Source organism: Cokeromyces recurvatus (genome assembly GCF_025118155.1).
Source record: "Cokeromyces recurvatus strain NRRL 2243 chromosome Unknown BX663scaffold_3, whole genome shotgun sequence".
In the NCBI taxonomy this organism is placed as follows: Eukaryota; Fungi; Mucoromycota; class Mucoromycetes; order Mucorales; family Mucoraceae; genus Cokeromyces; species Cokeromyces recurvatus.
Genome location: NW_026251389.1, coordinates 530,764 through 550,483, shown reverse-complemented (window position 1 = coordinate 550,483; position 19,720 = coordinate 530,764). Strand labels below are relative to the sequence as shown.

At 32.3% G+C, this 19,720-nt stretch overlaps 6 protein-coding genes across 6 annotated transcripts; 5 read left to right on the top strand and 1 right to left on the bottom strand.

Annotated features, from left to right (window-relative positions):
* Positions 1–259: 259 nt before the first annotated feature.
* Positions 260–1,525, top strand: BX663DRAFT_558132 (uncharacterized protein; the record flags this gene model as incomplete). The annotated part of the gene is made up of 5 exons (XM_051531800.1): positions 260–303; positions 447–549; positions 844–863; positions 933–997; positions 1,061–1,525. 5 exons carry the CDS (start codon positions 260–262, stop codon positions 1,270–1,272), a joined length of 444 nt encoding a protein of 147 aa, XP_051386461.1. The 3' UTR covers positions 1,273–1,525.
* A 630-nt stretch (positions 1,526–2,155) lies between these two features.
* On the top strand, positions 2,156–3,196 carry BX663DRAFT_427432 (uncharacterized protein; the record flags this gene model as incomplete). The annotated part of the gene is made up of 1 exon (XM_051522619.1): positions 2,156–3,196. A coding segment is annotated over one exon (1,041 nt), but the record flags the coding sequence as incomplete, so codon positions are not given.
* Positions 3,197–4,527: 1,331 nt separating this feature from the next.
* BX663DRAFT_529208 (uncharacterized protein) lies at positions 4,528–8,553 on the top strand (the record flags this gene model as incomplete). The annotated part of the gene is made up of 7 exons (XM_051530225.1): positions 4,528–4,644; positions 4,702–4,743; positions 4,805–4,906; positions 4,968–5,024; positions 5,078–5,281; positions 7,135–8,080; positions 8,117–8,553. 7 exons carry the CDS (start codon positions 4,528–4,530, stop codon positions 8,551–8,553), a joined length of 1,905 nt encoding a protein of 634 aa, XP_051386459.1.
* Positions 8,554–8,860: 307 nt separating this feature from the next.
* Positions 8,861–12,205, bottom strand: BX663DRAFT_496584 (kinase-like domain-containing protein). Its single transcript, XM_051525788.1, has 3 exons — positions 11,866–12,205; positions 11,656–11,771; positions 8,861–11,585 (listed from the first exon to the last, which is right to left on the bottom strand). Exons 1-3 carry the CDS (start codon positions 12,152–12,154, stop codon positions 9,339–9,341), a joined length of 2,652 nt encoding a protein of 883 aa, XP_051386458.1. The 5' UTR covers positions 12,155–12,205; the 3' UTR covers positions 8,861–9,338.
* A 2,427-nt stretch (positions 12,206–14,632) lies between these two features.
* Positions 14,633–15,996, top strand: BX663DRAFT_496572 (40S ribosomal protein S4; the record flags this gene model as incomplete). Its single annotated transcript, XM_051525787.1, has 4 exons — positions 14,633–14,635; positions 14,696–14,765; positions 14,985–15,173; positions 15,359–15,996. 4 exons carry the CDS (start codon positions 14,633–14,635, stop codon positions 15,889–15,891), a joined length of 795 nt encoding a protein of 264 aa, XP_051386457.1. The 3' UTR covers positions 15,892–15,996.
* A 2,752-nt stretch (positions 15,997–18,748) lies between these two features.
* BX663DRAFT_420433 (uncharacterized protein) lies at positions 18,749–19,333 on the top strand (the record flags this gene model as incomplete). Its single annotated transcript, XM_051522399.1, has 1 exon — positions 18,749–19,333. A coding segment is annotated over one exon (585 nt), but the record flags the coding sequence as incomplete, so codon positions are not given.
* Between the last annotated feature and the right edge of the window lie 387 nt (positions 19,334–19,720).

The following is a 19,720-nucleotide window of genomic DNA, read 5'->3' as shown; positions in this document are numbered from 1 at the left end:
ATTTCATGCAGGTTTAATTATTTCTTTTTAAAATGTAAAGTACATGGATTTTAGCCATACAAATTTAACGTTATTTATTTATTACTACAGCCATCAGCTGAAAGAAAACTACTTTATTAAATAACGATATTTAATATCATAGATGCATGTATAATATGTATGACTTCTAAACAATTATGTAATTGAATATAAAGATCATGATTCTATTGAATCCTTATTCTTAGATAATATTATTTTTTAGCGCTCGAATACTTTAACAATGACTATTATTGTTGAAATTGATTGTAGAATGAACATTATGCTGTAAAGTACAATATACTAGTTTTATATGGATAACCTTTTTATTATTTAAATAAATGATGGTTCATTTCTATTAACTTAGTTATAAAGACAACTGCAATCATAACATACGTAATACATGATTTGTCTACTTTACTTTTCCTTAGATCCAAATCAGCAATTGATGATATGGCGAAATGGAATGCCGATAAACGGGATGTCCAGTTTTCTAGTTTACTATGCTTTGCAAACAACAAAGCTGGGAATGCCGTATCTTTCTTCCAAGTGGATATAATATAGTCAACGTTTGATAAATGCATTGATAAAGGTTCCCAAAATTAAACAAAATAGAAGTTTTTATATCAGAATACGAACCCAGAATTAACCATACATTTCCTTTTGTTAAAAGTATAGTTTAATTTATTTAATTGGCTAAATTCAATTCTTTTTTTTTTTTTTCTTCAATACAAAAGAATCTAACGAACCATCCGCAGACACCCATAATCAGCTTTTTACTATCAACATAATCGGTGTCTTGCCTGCATTTATTATAATTTTCATTAGCCTCTTCCAAAACATTGCTGGTTTGTCTATTTCGTCTACTGAATTTTGTTAAAGCTCCTGAATGCTATTTTTTCTTTATTTCAATCTAGTCATGTCCTTCCTTCTAAGCTTAGCACTGTAAAAGCTGGAATTAATGCCGATTTGGCTACTAAAGGTAATTGTTAATACATTAAACTTATTAAATACTCTGTTTATTTAATATTCATAATATGATTAGGACTTAAAAAATATGTCGTATGCCCAGAATGTAACTGCATTTATGATTATGAAGATGTTATGAATGGATTGGTGTCCTATTGTTCTAATATGGTGTTCAAACTATATAATACTTTGAAAATAAGATGCTACGCTCCTTTAATAGCAAAAGATTCCAATAACTCAATTAAACCTATTAAGCGTTATGCTTATAATTCAATCAAGGCAACTTAGAAAAATTCATTATGCATTCAAAGTTTAAGAAAAAATAAATGAATGGCGAAAGAGAAGCACTATTAAAGGAATGATGTTTGATTTTTTTGATGGTGAATACTTTCAACAATTCAAAAAAGATGGAGAAATGCACCATTCATTCAAAAAGACGGTTCCCTTATGTTGAGCTTGAATGTAGACTGGTTTACTCCAACAAAGACCATGAATTATCATGTTGGGGCTATTACTTCATTATAAACAACCTTTCTAGGAACGAACGATTCAAGAAGTACAACATGATTCTCGTCGGTTTAATGCCCGGTCCATCTGAACCTGCTTTATCAAATATAAACCATTTCCTACGTCCAATGGTAGATGAATTGTCGGAAATTTATGATGATATCGTTATACCCACTTTTAATGCTCTTGAAGGAAGAACTATTCGTTGTGCCTTGAGTACTATTAATTGCGACATGCCTGCTTTGAAAAAGACTTGTGGATTTACTGCATTCAGTTCGTATGTTCCATGTCATAAGTGTGCTGATAAGTTTCCAGAACAAGAAGGACAGTCAAATTTACGATGCTTTGACAATGCTAATTGTGAATCTTGGACACCTAGGAACAAGGAATCAAATTATGTACAGGCATTGAAATGGAGGGACGCTAAAACGGCTGCAGAACGTAAAACAATAGAAAATAATCATGGTGTAAGTTGGAGCGAACTCCATAGATTACGTTACCTAGATCTTATTCGTTGTACTACTGTCGATGGTTTGCGCAATCTCTATCTTGGGACAGCAAAAAAAATGGTCAATTACTGGAAATCTACCAAAAAGGATTCAAATTCTACAAACACCTTTTTAACCAGTAAAGATCTTACCGAAATGGCGCAACAGGCAAAAAGCTCATCGTTCCTTCACAATTCTCTACATTAAATGCTAAAATCTCTGCCAATTTTTCTAACTTGAAAGGTGATGAATTCCGTTCGTGGATGTTGGTGTACTCGTCGTTGCTTTTAAAGGGAAGAATAATAGGGGAACATATGACTAATTGGTTACGTTTTGTTGGTGCAAATCAAATACTCTCCTCTCCTTCTATTACTTTGAATGAAATCAATGATGCCCATGACCTACTCGTAGAATTTGTGAAGTCCAATGTTAAATTGTATGGCGCCAATTTTATAACTCCCAACATGCACATGCATTTACATTTGTGTCAAACCATTCGTGACTTTGGCCCCATGTATTCAACCTGGTTGTACAGCTTTGAGAGAGCTAATGGAGATATCAAAGGAATAGCAACAAACTTTAAAGAAGGGCTTGAATTCACATATATGAAGAAATACCTTCAGCAAGTTCACATGTCTGATTATTTCAACCTGTTGCCTAAAGAAATCAAGCTAAATCCTATGATGATGAATGTACTGATGCTTTTGCTTCCAAATGGTCATGATTTTAATTTTGATAATGAAAACCAAGATGCAATGGATATTGTGTATAATAATCATGAGCAGCAACAATATCATCAAGATTCTCCTATTGCAACTTTTGATATAGCAAGTTTCCTTCTAAATATCGCTAGTGAAAGTGCCAATTTGACTGGTTGTGAACCTTGGCCTCCTACTTGCTTTCCTTTAAAGTTGAAAAAATCGATGATTATGGACAGACAACATTACAATTGCCTTCATCAGTTCTATAAGACATGTTATGGCCAAAAATTTCAGGTGATACATGTTTCTGCTCTTTCTTCCTCCTCTGCTGGCAATATATCCACTAGTGTTATTGTAACAGATCTAATTACAAAATTCGATCAAATCAATATTTTAGGTCAACAATTTACTTCAATAGATTGCCGAAATAAACGTGGATCGTATGTACAAGCAATGAGTCCAGCTAAAGATGGTGTGTTTCGTATAGGAAGGATTTTGTATTTTTTTTTAGCATGAATTAAAATTCCCTGGAATAGAATTGTTTTGTGATCAAGATGCAAAACAACATGTTTTCGCGTTTGTTGAATGGTATGAAGCTTCAGAAAAAGAGTTTGAATCTTTTTCAGCACACAACATTGAAGTTTGGAAAAATAATTTTGAAACTATTAGCTCATTATCAATATTACCAGTTCAACAAATATACACTTGTGTTGCTGTAGCAGATTATATTGACAATTGTATTTTAGATATTCCATTACCTAGAAGAACTATTGGATTATAGATATTTATACGAAATATATATAATACTTTATTAATAAATTCTACTAAATACAATTATAAATATTTTTACAGTATACTATCAGTGTTTTTATTTAATGCTTCAAGTGTATAAATATGTATATATAAATATAAACAAAAAAAGGCTAAAGAAACTATGTACTAAAAGCCCAACCAGGAAAGTCTTCTTTATCTAAATAACTTGGAAATAATGTTTCTGTAAGAACAGGGCTATTTCTAACTAACTTGCCCTTTCTTTTCAATTTTTCACTAGGATCTTCAGGGTAGTCCATTATATCATTTATGAATCCATTGTTTGTTGTAATTAGCTTTTGTAAAATGCAACCGTTGAATAACCTTAAAAATATAACCAGTAATAACAAAAATCAAAATAGCCCCATATTATATAGCATAATTCATAATTGTATTTATTTTATATATCTTTCAAAGAAAAATAGTATTGTAATTAGTTATAGAAAATTATAGCGATATAATAGCCTTAATAGAACAAGTCACTCTTAGTATTGAACCACTATTGATCATATTCAATATATTTCACATTTACGTTTTTGAAAAGGATTTTTGATATTTGCTTTTTTTTTTTTCTCTTTTATTACGCAATCTACCAAGTAAGTATAACTTTTAAACTTATTTGATCCTTGATGTCTACATTCTTTACACTAACATTGTTTACTTATTGAGCTAGTAGTAGGTCTTTTTATTAATTTACGTTGTTTGATGGATAAAGGTAAATAATATCTTTGTAGAAAGAAAGCCTGATACCCATTTAACTGTAGTCTTTTAGCATACAAGTGAAAATAAATGTAGTCTTTTTACTCTTTATCTTTATGGTAAATATTTATTAAAAAAAAAGAGAGAGAGTAATGATGGAATATTCAGGCAAACTAATGCTTTCAGACTTTCTAAAATGTACAATTTTTTTTCCAAAGGTGTATGAAATTATTTCCTAAAGTGTACGAATACTTTCTCTTATTTTTACTTGTTTTATTTTCAACATCCGTTCAAAACAATTTTTTTTTTTTTTTTTTAATTGAATCTTCCCTTTTACAATGTCAATTACCAATAATAATAACAATCCTTTGATAGAAGAACCTCCTGTAGAAGCAGTAGAGGAAATCGATGTTGTAGCTAAAGAATGGATCCAGGAGCAATCAGATAAAGAAGTGGTAACTATAGTATTTACTTGTGAATGTAATCAATCAAGCTAAATAAACAATTAACAGAAACGTATTCGTGATGTTGGATCGAGTGTTTTACCACTTAAAGTATGTAAAATAATAATAGTAATTACTTGACATCTAAGATGCTTTTTTTTTTTTTATATAGATTAAAAATTGTGGTATTATTTCCAATTTTGACAATAAAAAGCCTAAAGCCATTAATAGAGTTGAAGTGGATACAAATTGTGACTTGAGCAAAGTACAACAAGTAAAGTTTTATCAATTCTTTTCCTTCAAGCAAAATAAGTATTAACAGAACCTATTATTAGATTATGGTATCACCATCTATTCCTTATCCTCATAAAGATAATTTCAATTATGTCAATGTAAATATAGGAATTGTATAATATAAGACTACGACTAACGCTTTATTTAATAGCTTATTCTTGTCACAAATCAACCTATTCCATTCTTAGTTCCTTATTTATACAAAACTAATTTGAAAGTTATACAGCCTGCAAGAGAAATAGGAGATCGCAAATTTCCAAGTAAAGAAGTCATATTAAAAAATGATTTAAAAGATTATCTTTTAATTAATAAGAATGGCATTCGATCTCGTTTTACTATTCATGAATATCATGACGTCTAAAATAAAATTATTTTAAAGATCGTCTTATATAGTCAAATATAACAAGAAACGAAATAGAAGACAAGTTAGTCGAGTTGTAAGTTAGTTCGTTGTTTATGGATTGAGAGAGGGAGAAGGGCTTTAGGTTATGGATTGCTAACGGCGATACAGCATCTATCATTAACCAGCTAGTGGATAGTGTATTGCTGAAATTATTATATCAATTAAGCAAGGTATAATAATGTATAGAATGTATTTGTCTGAAGCAATTATTTGGTTTTGAAGATATTTATTATATTCCTTGTACTCCTGTTAAATACAACTGTTGTGTGTAGGATGCATTATCTACTATAATTATGCAATTTTGATAAAATATTTTATGACTGTGTGTGTATGCTGAAGAGGGCATTGTGACCAGGTCTATTTACATGCAACATAGCTGTCTTTCTTTCTTATTTGATATTTTAACTCTCTAGTAAACATAAATCATTCAACTTGGTGATAATTCATCGTCACGTTTTATGAGTAAAAGTACTCGAATTTTATATAGTGTGTAGTTGTAATAATAGACATAAGTAAAATCGTCTGTTTTATTACGTTCTAATATGATTTTGATACCACCCCTTTAAAATTTGAACCTTATAAAAAGTTGCAGCTTCACAAAAAGAAAAGAGTACTATATTCCAATTCTTTAATTAAAAATGAAACTTCACCTTTTCCAACAATCCCGTATAACAGTCAATGCCTCCATCAATTCAAGCTCCGTTCTTTGCTAGGTCTTACTTGAAGACAAACTGGTGTGTAGATTGTAGTTGTCTTGTTTACAAGCTTACCATGATAAAGGTATGCATTAAAAACTAACAGTGTTAATTGATGTACTAACGAACAATTTGGTCATTAGTATGTTTAGAATAGTTTCCTATATCTTTATGAAAGCCCGATCTTCTAGACTGCTCGTGGTCCGTTACTTATCCCTGATATAGAATCATATTCTTTACGTATTCATGTTTCACCTTGAACGTGGTCATATCCTTAGTAGGCACTTTAGACAGTTGTCTATTAACAAACTGTCTTTATTCCATTTCTATCCGTACGTTGGCATCATTCGCTTACACTCTATCAAATAGACGCTTCTCCACCTAAAGTTATTATTTACTATTGAAGACTCTCCCTTCCCAGCTCACTTGTAGGAAATTTGAAAAAAAAAATAATAAATAAATAATAATAATACACACTCAAGTTGCCTCTATATTCATTTATCTCCCTTTGATCTGCTGAATAGTTCATTATGTATACGATTCTTTATTTATTTCATGATACGATCCTTCCTTCCCCGCTCTATCCGGATTCTTCCATGACTGCTCGCTGAATGCTAATAATATTTTTTTGGGCTTTTCTTTCTTTCTTTCTTTCTCTCTCTCTCTATGCATATATATTTAATCTCTTTAAATAGGTTTTAAGCATTTATACGCCTTTTCTTTTTTTTTTGAAAATGACAAGAGTAACACAGTATATTTAGGAGACGATGTACTTGAATAATAAAAGTTAAACTTATCAATAATAATAATAATGAAATTGTTCATTACAAATCGTCTCATAAATCAATTAAAACCCCGTAATTTTCTTTTTTAAGGCATAAAATACTAAGCTTTCTACTTTTTCTTTTCTTTTTTTTTTTTTTGGTATCTAATAAAAAATAAATACAGAATGCCATTGTCTATGGTAACCCGTTATAAGGATATTACACCAGATGAAATTGTAAGCTATATAAAATTCTATTTTATTATGTATGCTTTTTTTTTTTAAGAAAAAAAAAAAAAAAAACTTAAGTTTCTTTTTTTTTGTTTATTATTATTATTATTTTTAAGGCTCTACTTCAAAGACAGTATAAAAAATCCTATTTTTATTCAAATCAACAAAATACACAGGCACATCCTAAAAAACTAGCCATCTTTGATTTTGATTCCACATTATTCTTTTCTCCTCTTTTAAGCCCAACAATTTGGCATCCTGATCTCATTAAACTCGCCACAGCAGAAAGTGTATATGGTCCAGGTTGGTGGCGAGACATTCGTAGTTTAGATCTAGGCCCAATTGAAGAACTTGAGCCAAAGGCATGGAAGGGCTTTTGGAATGAGCCTATTGTCAAGGAGGCTAAAAGGTGCATTAATGATCCCAACACAATGACAGTTGTTTTAACAGGTCGTCGCTATCACCCCTTTCATCTCTTGATTCCTACCATGTTAAATTCAAAGGGACTTCAGTTTGATTTGATTGGTCTTCGACCTGATCCAGAACAGGTCTCTGACAATCATTGGGAAGTGAAGAATGGACAGCAACAACTCACGTACAATTTAACAAGTTCTGTGTTTAAATCTACCATGCATTTCAAGACATGCTTTATACTAAACTTGATTCATAATGTACCTTCAGTGCGTCAAGTGACAATGTGGGATGATCGTACTTACCATGTCAATCGATTTAAACAATATTTGAACACACTCAGATATGAGGGATTGATTAATAAAGGTCGAGTAGTCTATGTGCCTGGAGTAAGGCCTAAATATAATCCTTCGTGGGAAAAGAGAGTGATTGGTCATATTATGGAAACACATAACAAAGCTCTTTTAGAGCATAGGCAGGAAGGTATTAAAATCGGGAAAATAGAGCAGAGAATGAAATGGTCTGATGAAGCTGATGTGATTGAGGAGGAAGATCCTTTAGGTCATTCTTCATCTGAAAGGCCCTTACGATTAACACCTTTACCAGCTGCTACTGTCATTAAATTATCCAAGGAAACAACCCATTATTTACGTGATGTATATCAACCTATCTTTAATCGACAATTAGAGGATAAGTGGCGGGAAACAGTTTGGAATGTTTGTGGAGGTGAAGAACCGGAATATTTTGGGGATTGTGTTTATTTATCTCAACATGTGCTTTCAAATAATCAAATCAAAGTCGCTAGACTTGGATCAGAAGTGAAAATGAAGATTATTGCGTATTCAGATTCAAATGACTTGGCATGTCTATTATTAAAAGTACAAGTAGAAGGTTATGATGAAGAGGATTTCTTACTGCCTTTATGGTATAAGCCCTCTGAATATAATGAACTATTTAAAACAACCTATTATTCATGGAGGAGAGTGAAAGATGATGACAAGTCTATTTCAATCATAAATGGTAAAGTAGACTATGCATATCGATTAGGTGCAGTTGAGAAGACAATTAGTCAAAAGCGTCCGTGTCAATCTCATGATGACAAAAAGCGTTTAAAAAAAGAATAAGTAACATTTACACAATACCCTTATTATACTATACAAATCTTATATATGTGTATGTATGTATGTATGTATGTATGTATACATATATACTTTTTTTTTTTTTTTTGTTTATTTATATAAACTATTATGTATCATAAAGCACTTCACTATATACATATACATATATCATATTACTTTTATAATCTATCCTGAGACTTACAAAAAAAAAATAATAATACGCCAACATATAAATACACATGTATACATTTTATATATTCATATAAATATATATAAATATTTATATATATATATATATCGATTTATACAATTCAGCAAAACAAAATAATACATTTATGTATATGTTATCACAAAGCCTTTTCTTGTTGATTTATATTCGCTGAGGTTGCTTCCGGCGCAACTGTAGGTGTTGTCTTTTCAGCTTGCTGTTGTTGTTGTTGTTGTTGTTGCTCTATCACAGTAGGCTTTTTTAATAAAATACCCTGTTGATTCTTTCGTAATCGTTCCACTTCTCTTTTTAGTGTATCATTTTCAGCAATCAATTTGTCTTTATCACGAGTCAATTTATCATTTTGTTTTAACGTGCTTACTAATAATTGCTGTAAATGTTCCATAGTTGTATTTATATCTATCACTAAACTATTGTTTGATGATGCAGTATTAACCTGTGCTCTAATGATAATAATAATAACAATAACATAGTATCGTTAATAACCATATAACATAGTTAAAAAAAAAAGAGAGAGGGGGAGAGGGGTGATATAATTCATATCTGTATATACATATATATTTTACCTTTGGTAAAGCTCTTCATTATGAAGAAAAGATGGTTTTTTACTATCTGATACTGTACGACTTCGATTACCATTACTCGTTGTATTATTACTATTATTTATGTTATTAGTACTACTTGATTGTTGCTGATAGATCCAAGTAGGCATAGTGGAAAGTAATTCATGTAGCATCGTTTTCTGTACCTCTGTTTGCTTTAAAAGAGACTCCATATGTGTATAAATCATTTGAGGAAGTGAATTATCAACCACACGCTGTGCCTGACCTCTTGAAACTGAATTACAAGGCGATACAACAGGTGATGGCCCAACTGTTGACTGAGGAGATTCTGCATGACCTTGTGTTTCATTCTTTGTATTCTCTGCTGCTGCTGATGATGTATTATTATTATTATTATTATTAGATCCTCCTGTTAATTCAAAACGTCCTTTTTTACGACATTCGGGTGGTACTACTGCTCCATTCATTGTAGTGGATGAATCACTATTGGGACCTTCAATAGAGAATCGACTAATCTTATTATTCACTGAACTGTCTCTTGAAAGTGCAGATGCATTTGAACTCTCACGCGTTAAAGGAAAACTTTGTAAGGGCGTTGGTTCGATAGGTGTAGCTGTATGTTTGACTTCAAAACGTGATTTACGTTCTTGAAAACTATCTTGACTCGCATTACGCATCATAGGAATTGTCTTGAGATCAAGAGAGGGATGATGGACATGATGGATTTTTTCTGATGGTGTGGCAGGGTATGTTAAGTCGTCAATGGCAGGTGTCAAAGAACGAGTTGGTGTTTGATTAACACTAAAACGTCCTTTTTTAAATTCACCTTCTTGAAGTGTATTATTATTGCTATTGATATTGGTAGTTGTTGAAGGAATAGTAGATGAGATGCCTAAACCTACACTCATTGGCTCTGTAGGAGATGAATTAGGAGGAGATATAGATAATTCAGATTGGGGTGACATATGAGAGACAGGTGTATTATCCTCGATAACAAATCGAGATTTTTTAGATGTTGTTGTTGTTGTTGTTGTTGCTGCTGCTGCTGCTGCTGATGCGGGATGATTTGGCAAATTGGGTGATTGATGAGAATGAGTAGGAGTTGATACGGGAGTAACTTGTACTGAGGTAATTGAAGGATCAGTAGTTATTGTAGAGGGAGTTTCTACAACAGGAGACATTATTGTACGATTGATAGTTGGATCTCGAATCACAGCATCACCAAATGAAATATGTTTTTTAGACAATGGTTGATCTGCCATGTGCTCACTAGAGGGTGAGTGAACTGATTTTGTTCGATCTACTAGTACAGGTTTCGGACATTCCTCAAATTGAACGACCGATTTGGTACGTTCCAAAGAGGGAACTACAGGCGTCTCACTTTTTTCAGGTATCGTAACGGAAGGTGCAGTATTGAGTGCAGAGATAGGCGGCTTTTTAGGCTTTTGAGACTCATCATCAGCAGGAGGATCAAAATCCCATTGTTCATCACTATCTGATACTTCCACATATTTCTTTGGTATTTTTTTGTTTGGTCTTTGATCTAAAGGTATTACGTTGGCCAATATAGATTTAATAAGATAATCTTTCTTTTTAGCCTGTTTAAAGAATGGATGCAATAAAAGTTTCTCTGCTGAAGGTCGTTTAGTAGGTTCTTTTTGAAGGCAAGTATCAATCATTTCCTTGAATACTCTTGAGAATTTATGTTTACAATTTTCTCTGTCTAGTGTAGGAGGCGCACATTGAAGAGTCATCATCAAGACTTTCATAGGAGGATATTTAGCAAAAGGAGCATGACCAGTAGCTAATTCAAGTGCAGTAATACCAAAACTCCAAATATCCGCTTTAAAATCATAACCAGCTTGTTCCATAACTTCCGGGGCCATCCAACAAGGTGTACCAACAAATGTCTTTCTGACAGCACCATTTTCATTTAATGAACTAGAGACACCAAAATCAGCCAAAAGAACAGTACCGTACTGATCCATTAATAAATTTCCCGCTTTTACGTCACGATGAATATGACCATTTTTATGAAGATAGACAAGACCTTCTAAGGCTTGACGTAAAATAGTAGCTATTGAAATTTCATCAAAACCATCGGGAAAAGAAGTTTTCATGATATCTAAACAAGATCCTGCGGATAAATAAGGTGTGACAATATAGAGTTTAGACCCATTCACAAATGATCCATATACTCTTAATACATTTGGATGTTTAGATAAAGCCATTAAAGCTGTTTCTCTCTGTAGAAAAAAAAATTAAATTTTTTTCTATTTTTTTTTTTTTTTTTTTTTTGTAAAATGATATAATTACCCTAAGTTCGTCAATTTGATTACGTTCAAACATATCTAAATCTATCATTTTAACGGCTACTCTTTTTTTTAATGGCTTATATATTGCTTCATATACAACTGCTGATGATCCATAACCTATATTTTTTTTAAAAAAAATAAAAAATAAAAAATAAAGCGTGATGATTAGAGAATGGAATCAAGCCTCGGAAAGTTGGTCTTTTTTTTTTACCAATTGGTTTTCCAATATCGAAATCTTCATATTTATTTGCCCAATTAGATTCTGATGGATAAATATTATTTGTATATTGATGTGTTAAAGGAGAAGAAGGTAATGAATCAGTTTCTGAATGGTGAAGTGTAGGTAATCTGACATGTAGACCCTCGGAGACACTCATAGAGCGCTTAAAATTTTGTTTTAATTGTTGAGAATTATTTTGCTGTTGACTCGACATTGGTTTAATAACACTATTCGATCTTGGTCGTTGCTGATCCAAATTGTTAAGAAAGGTTTTATTCATAAACAAGTAAGAGAAAAAAAACAGAAAAAAAAAATATGCTATTTAACTGAAATATAAAATCTGAAATATATACTTTTTTCCAGAAATTTTTTGCACGCTTTGCTAAAAAAAAAACTATACATAAAAACATTTGAATTCCGCACAAATAAAAAAAAAAAAAATATTCATTTATAAATATTTATTTATTGCTCAGTCTTTTATCAATAATTTGCATAGTTTTTAGATTTGAAGACTCTAACAATGAGCTTATAAATGTGTTACGAAGACAGACAAGGAAGTATTGTATATGCCTCAGAAAACGAACCAATTGCAATGAGAGTAAACAGTGATCCCTTCCCCATTAGAGAATGTAACTTATTATTATGACTATTTAGACTTGAAGCTTTTTAAAAAAGACATCATTATTGGTGAAATTAGAAGTAAGTAATTCAGAGTTGCCTTCAAGCACAGTTGTAAAAAAGAAGATATTGTAACAAGTAGGATGATATAACAAATGAGCATTTTTTTTTGGTGTTTATGAAAAAGGATTGACTGCAGGAAAAACCTGTGCACAATTAGGTATTGTCTGACAAACTGCATGTGGCTGGCTTGAGAGGGACCAAAAGAAAATATCAAATAGAGAATTTCCTAAACAAAAAAGGGTTAGAGGTAGAAAGCCTATTTTAAATGAAGAACACAAGGAATACTTAATCGAAAAGTTTAAAGGCTTTTCCTTCTGCTACTGTAGATTAAGCATTAGAAAGGCTTATAATACAATTTGCAGGCTTAAAGGTTTCAAAAAGTATAGTGCATAATTTCATAAAAGAAAAGTGCACTGTAACTAAAGAATGAAACTCCCGAGGCAGAAAAGATTTGATTGAGTTGTAAATTGGGATAAAACTGGTTTAGATTATGAAAGCAACTACAGATTTATTGATGAGTCTGTTTTTCATAAAAGTATGAAGAGGATTATGGCCTGGTATAAAAAAGAAAAGAAAAAGCTGTGATAGTTCAGCAATTAAAAACTGGAGTCAGAACTACAACAATTTTGGTTTGTTACACTCTTTTTCAGTGTAGTAAATACAAGAGTGAGGCGACTATTAACACCTTCAAAAAAAAAGATAGGTAAAATGACTACTGGTCACTATTTCAATCTTATGACAAGCATTTTAGATGTTTTAGATCAGCATAAAAAATTTAACTGTTATTATATAGTAATGAATAATGCACCTACTTATACAGTAGCTAGTGCAGAAAAAAAAACTGATTGTTAGTCATGAATATGACTGTCTTTATCTTCCTCCTTATTCAGCTGAATTGAATTCAATTGAGTAATTTTGGTCTGTTGTTAAAAGCAGACTCAAAAGGGATAAGCTTTTACAAAGTGAAACATTTATTGATGCTCGTAATAGCATTTTTTTTTTTTAATGATTTAGAAAGATTTTGTCGTCACAGTGAATATAGTGCCAAAAAGACGATTAAGTCTTCATATCTATAGTATAATAATGAAACAAAAATATGTTATTTTTCTTTATTGACTTTAAACAGAAACAATGCCGGTCTAGTAGAGATTAGAAATAATAGAAGTGAGAATATTCGGTGCATAAAAGAACCAAAAGGAATATAGCGATACCAACTATATATGTATATATATTGTTAGCATATTGATATACATATTCCAAAACTATAGCATCGCTTCCCACTTTGGTCATATATTTTCCCTTGTCCATTCTTTAGAGAAAAATAGTTCGTTTTTTACTCTGTTATCGGGCTTTAACTATGATGACTTAATCGTCCTTTTGACACTGTTTTCACTGTTGTAAATTTTAAGCCGAGAAATTAGAAAATTAAAATATCGATTCAAGATAGATTAATCCGGCATTTAATCGAATCAAAACCGCCGATTTATATAGAGGAAAACGTGAATTTAATTGACAAATTAAAAAAAAAAAACTAAAGGTTAGAATAGTGTTGATGCTCTAAAATATTCAGCCGATTTTTTATTTTATTTTATATAGAATGGGAGCTGGTCAAAAGCCGTTGACTTTTAGTAAGCCTCTATTAAGTAAAAATAGGATCCTTTATAATTGTTGTTAACAATTGCTGTCAATAATAATAATAATAGTTATCATATCCTTGTAATAATGATGAGTATAAAACGCTTGATAAATTGAAACAATTTTTAATTATAAATTCTGTAATAAAAATAATTATTTTCTGTAAATAAAAATAATATAAAACATCATAATAAAGCTGTCCTTTGATGGAAGGCTTCTAGTGTTCTCGAGATAATATACATCATTTTAAAATAATGTATACTTTCAATTATAACATATATATTATGTAATAAATGTATGTTTGTACATGTATTCTTTTTATTAATAAAAGCCAGTCACATATCATAAAAAAAATTAATTTCGGTCACAAGTAAAAAATAGGGGCGTGCCTAATTTAAAAGAATCTTTCTCTTTCTTTTTATTTTTATCTTTATTAATCAAAATGGTAAGCTAGAAGATATAATCCATCCATCCATCCATCCATCTAAACTATTTATGAAATTAGGCTCGTGGTCCTAAGAAGCATATGAAGCGTTTAGCTGCCCCCAAGCATTGGATGCTTGATAAACTTTTGGGTATGTATGATAATATTAAGGGAGATATCAAGTGTTTTTTTTTACTATCTGTGGTGTGATGATAAAAAAATAAACAAATAGTCAAGCTCAACAATCCGATTCAAATTATGACGAGTTTTATTCATGTTACTGACATGCAGAAGAAAAAAAATGATTCAAATTTTGATATCTCTCTTCATTATATTATTCCCTGTAGATATTAATTTTCTATTTATATAGGTTCATACGCCCCTAAGCCTAGCTCTGGTCCTCACAAGACCCGTGAATGTCTTCCTTTGATTGTTTTCATTCGTAACCGTTTGAAGTATGCTCTCAACGGTCGTGAGGCTCAAGCCATTTTGATGCAACGTTTAGTTAAGGTTGATGGACGTGTTCGTACTGATTCTACTTTCCCCGCTGGTTTCATGGGTAAGTGTTTGTTTTTATATATAAAAATAAAGAGGGAGGGAGGGGATAGAGAGATTGGGGTTAGGGAAGTGTTTTAAATTGGGGCGTATTATGATTGTGATGTCTCACAGCTTAAGCTTTGACGAATCCCGGATGCATTTATTCTCTTCCTTGTAATTGTCTTTGATTTTGTTTATAAATAACAGATGTTATTACAATTGAAAAGACTGGAGAGAACTTCCGTCTCGTCTATGACGTTAAAGGTCGCTTTGCTGTTCATCGTATCACTGATGAGGAGGCCAAATACAAGTTATGTAAGGTCAAGAAGGTCCTCGTCGGTGCCAAGGGTATTCCTTATATCACTACTCATGATGGTCGTACTATTCGTTATCCTGATCCTCTTATCAAGGCTAACGATACTGTTCGTTTTGACCTTGAGAAGAATAAGATCTTGGATTTCGTCAAGTTTGAAGTTGGTAATCTTGTCATGATTACTGGTGGTCGTAACATTGGTCGTGTTGGTCAAATTGTTCATCGTGAACGTCACATTGGTGGTTTCGAAATTGTTCACATTAAGGATGCTCTTGATCGTGTCTTTGCTACTCGTATTTCTAACGTCTTCGTTATTGGTCAAGAGAACAAGCCTATGATCTCTCTTCCTAAGGGTAAGGGTGTTAAGCTCTCTATTACTGAAGAACGTGACCGTCGTAGAGCTGCTGCTGCTGCCGCCAAGAACTAAAGAAAAAAACAGGCTTATTAAATAAAATCGTTTTTCTTGCATCTTATTTTTTTTTTCCTTGTACATATTATTAATTAAAGAATACCAAAAATTATTTTAAAGATATTATACTTTGTTTTATTTTCTTTTTTACTACAAAAGAAGGTTTATTTAGATTAAAATGAGTAAATATTATAGAGTTGTTTTGAAGCAGTATTGGTGGCTGTATGATGCAATGTATTCATATATACTACTAATATAACATATAATCTTATTTCTCAGTAGATAATGACATTGTTTTTAAGGCAATTAGATTACGTCTAAATTTCTTGAATTCTGATAACTTTCTTAAGCTTCAAGCATATTTTTATTTGATAATAGCCTTATTCACTGATTAGTTGCAGTAGGGATATTAGAATAATAATTTGAGGAAACCTGCTCCTGAAATTACATCCTAGTTTAAAATAAATGTTGAAAGTAATTTTAGGGTAACAATAACCATTATTTGTTATGGATATATATACATGTATGTATGTATGTATGCATGCATGCATTTAACAATATGCCCTTTGACTTTAATATTATCCATCTATCATAGCATACTGAGTACTTGTATACAAATGTATCAAGCATGCTGAAAGGTTAATGGAGGTGACATAAACAATTACTAATTATTTTAAGCAATACTGATTTAAATATGGAAGCAAAAAGCTTCAAGTTATAATAAATATTATCCAAATAAGATGAGTAATATCGCTTTTTTTTTTTTTTCCTTCATGACGGCTTCAATGATAGCATAGTATTCCTGTAATTTATTGGTGTTAAGCTTAAAGTCAAAAAAGCTATTAAAAAAAAAAAATGCTTTATGCAATTTAATTTTTAGGATTAAATTCGGAGCTTTATTGTTATTATTATTATTTTTTAAATTTTTTGGCAATGAGCATGTAGCGCAATATTGCCCGAGCCAGTTATAAAGGGGAAATAAGAATAAAAACGTTCCTAAAGGACAAGAAAACGAGAAGGAAAAAGAAAAGAGCAGTATTTTGGAATTAAGAGAAAATATAAGGAGGAAAAAGTGAAAAAGTGAGAAGAAACAATTTAAATATAAACCAGACCAAAGGGACCAGGAAGACACACACTATTACTTGGACAACCAATTCAGCAGCTTGAGACCAGGATTGAGAGGATCAGGAGGAAATTCATCATGGAAGCAATAATCAAGTTCATGTAGAATTGTACAAAGAATAGGCCATAAAGTATACCAGCTCGTACTATCAGAAGGACGACGAGGTTTATGTAGCGGAAGCAAGTTGAGGAGGGACGAGATGGGATCTTCGACTGAAGTAGGCATGTAGAGACGATAATGTACATGTAAGCACTCAATAGCATGTCGCCGGCTCCAATTATGAGACGGATGAAAGATACATTCTTTAGGTTTACCACCAGGTAACCCAGCCAAGTCTCCATCGGAGCACTCGGCTACGTTCTGAAGTAGTCATTGGTAAGTAAAGGATAGGATCCAATTCAAGAGTGGGACGTGAGGAAAACCATAGGATGAAGTTAGTGTCTTGACGAAGGGTTTGAAATTGATTATCTAGAAACTTAGCACGAAGAGTGTAGGATTGTTTTCGGTCGAACGTTGAGATGATTGGTGAGCATAGGTGTTTCCACAATGTAATTTGAGCCAATTTATACCGATGGGAATAACTATTTGAGGACTGAACATGAGGCAAAAGATGGGTAAGAAGAGTATCTGCTGGTAATTGGGAAGTTCGAAAGAGGTATTGCGCTTGGAGGACTGCAGTACGGATCTTCATGGATGGAAGGTTGACAGGATGAAGCATGACTTTCGTCGGAGACCGTGAGTGGCCACCAAAGATACGTCGAATGCATGAATTTTGAAAGGTATCCAGTTCTTTGGTAAGTTTAGCAAAGAGAGAACTGATTGCAAGACCATAATCTAATTGAGAACAAACAATTTGACTATGAAAACGACATGCAAGCAGAGGCGAAAAACCTTTGGAGTTGAGACCAATAGCAACAAGTTGATTCATAGTGAGAGAGGCTTTATTGATATTATGTTGGATTAAAGCAGCATAGTCAAGTAGACCACCAGGTTTTATAGGAACACCAAGATAAAAAAAAGGAGGATTCTTTGGGAATAGCAGTACCATATAATTGATATGGTTGAGGATCATTGGTAGGAGCGACTATGACACATTTTAATGGCTTCCACCGATAACCTAAGTAGTAACTATGAATTTTGCATTGGTGCATTAAAGAAGTGAGTTTCTCAGGGGAGGCAATAAGGACGACATCATCAGCATAGAGTTAGAAACACAATACGATTAAAGAAAAATTTTATTTAAAAAATTAAAAAATGACCAATGAGCACATAGCATTTATATGCTGTTTTGCCCTAGTCAGATCGCTATGGAAAAAAAAAAAGGAAAGAAAACCCCTTTTGGGATAAAAGGGAAAATGTTGAATTGTACATAGCTTTTGCGAGTACTGAAAGCAGCAACTAGGAAGAAAGGGCAACTTTAAAGACACTTTCTGAGGATCCTAGTCACTTTGCTAGGTTTTTGCTACTACTCAACGTTGATTTTGAAGAAGAGCATGACAAGCATTTACCATTCGATGTCAGGAGGCTTCCGCTTCCAAAATTTATTGTCTTTACTATCCAAAGCATCTCTGAATTGGCGCTTTGTAAGAATCAATATTAATGCTCTGGCATGTTTTTGCCAAACTTATATTGCCTTGCAGATATCAAGGCCAGCTGGGAATGTTTTTTCAGGCTTTTAGGTTTGATAAGCTTCGGTACAGAAAGTAAGTTTACAATTGTTACAAAATAATGCCTACACTTTCTTTGACTAGTATTGATCAATTGACACCAAACGGAAGTAATCCTGTGCTTTTCGGAAACTTGGTTCGAAGTGATGGTTTCTCAATAGATTCTATATTTTACAAGAAACGTCAAACTGGTCATGATCCTTCCCTTCAAACCTTTGATTTAACACTCTCTGATTTCAACATGTATGAAATGAAAGACACATTTGTGCCTATCTCCATTGATCCTGGGCGAAAATCCGTGTTCACTGCAGCCATTGGGTTAGAATCTGACAAGCATATAAGAAGGTGTACCATAAAAGAATACTACCATATGACTGGTTCCACAAGATATATAAAGCAATTGAATGACAAGAAAGCACTCTCCTGCATCAGTTTAATTGAAAGCAATATCCCCTCACCAAAGACTTCTCGATTTACCACATACCAAAATCATGTAAAATATATGTTTGAGAATCTTGATGCTTTGCTCAGCTTTTACAGTGTAGATAATGCCAGAGATCGCTTTTCTTTATACCAAGGTGTACAGAGGGCTTTTGAACAAATGGCAAATATGTTGACACATGGTACCGCCAAATATAATCGTTCAAAAAGAGATAAAAAGAAAAAGAAGGCGAAAAGAAGAATAAAGCAAAGAAGAAAAGACAAGACAGTAAGTAAACTTGAAAGGGCAAAGTAAGAAAACATTTCATTTTAGTCTGTACTATTTGCTTAAACACATTTAATAGAATTAAAAAATGAAGAGCAGCTTCGTTCGATGAAAACAAAAAGAAGGTACTACTGGTTGTCTTTGGAGCTGGAATGTTTGGCAAAGACCTTGTGAAGCTGAAAGGTTTGAGATGTGGCATTGTCGGTAAATTATATCAAACATTGAAAAGACGTGAGTCTAAAGGTCAGTTAATTGTTGTAACAATTGATGAATTCAATACCTCCAAAACTTGCAGCCTCTGTCTTTCTCTTAGTTTGAAAACTGTCAGCACGTCCAATTTCAAGGGGAATG

What these genes read in the sequence shown, in the direction of transcription:
- BX663DRAFT_496584 (XM_051525788.1), bottom strand. Translation starts at nt 12,154, where the DNA reads ATGAATAAAACCTTTCTTAACAATTTGGATCAGCAACGACCAAGATCG. An exon ending in CGATATTGGAAAACCAATTG is followed by an intron (nt 11,772 to 11,865) that starts GTAAAAAAAAAA and finishes AAAAAAATATAG; the next exon opens with GTTATGGATCATCAGCAGTT. An exon ending in ATCAAATTGACGAACTTAGG is followed by an intron (nt 11,586 to 11,655) that starts GTAATTATATCA and finishes TTTTTTCTACAG; the next exon opens with AGAGAAACAGCTTTAATGGC.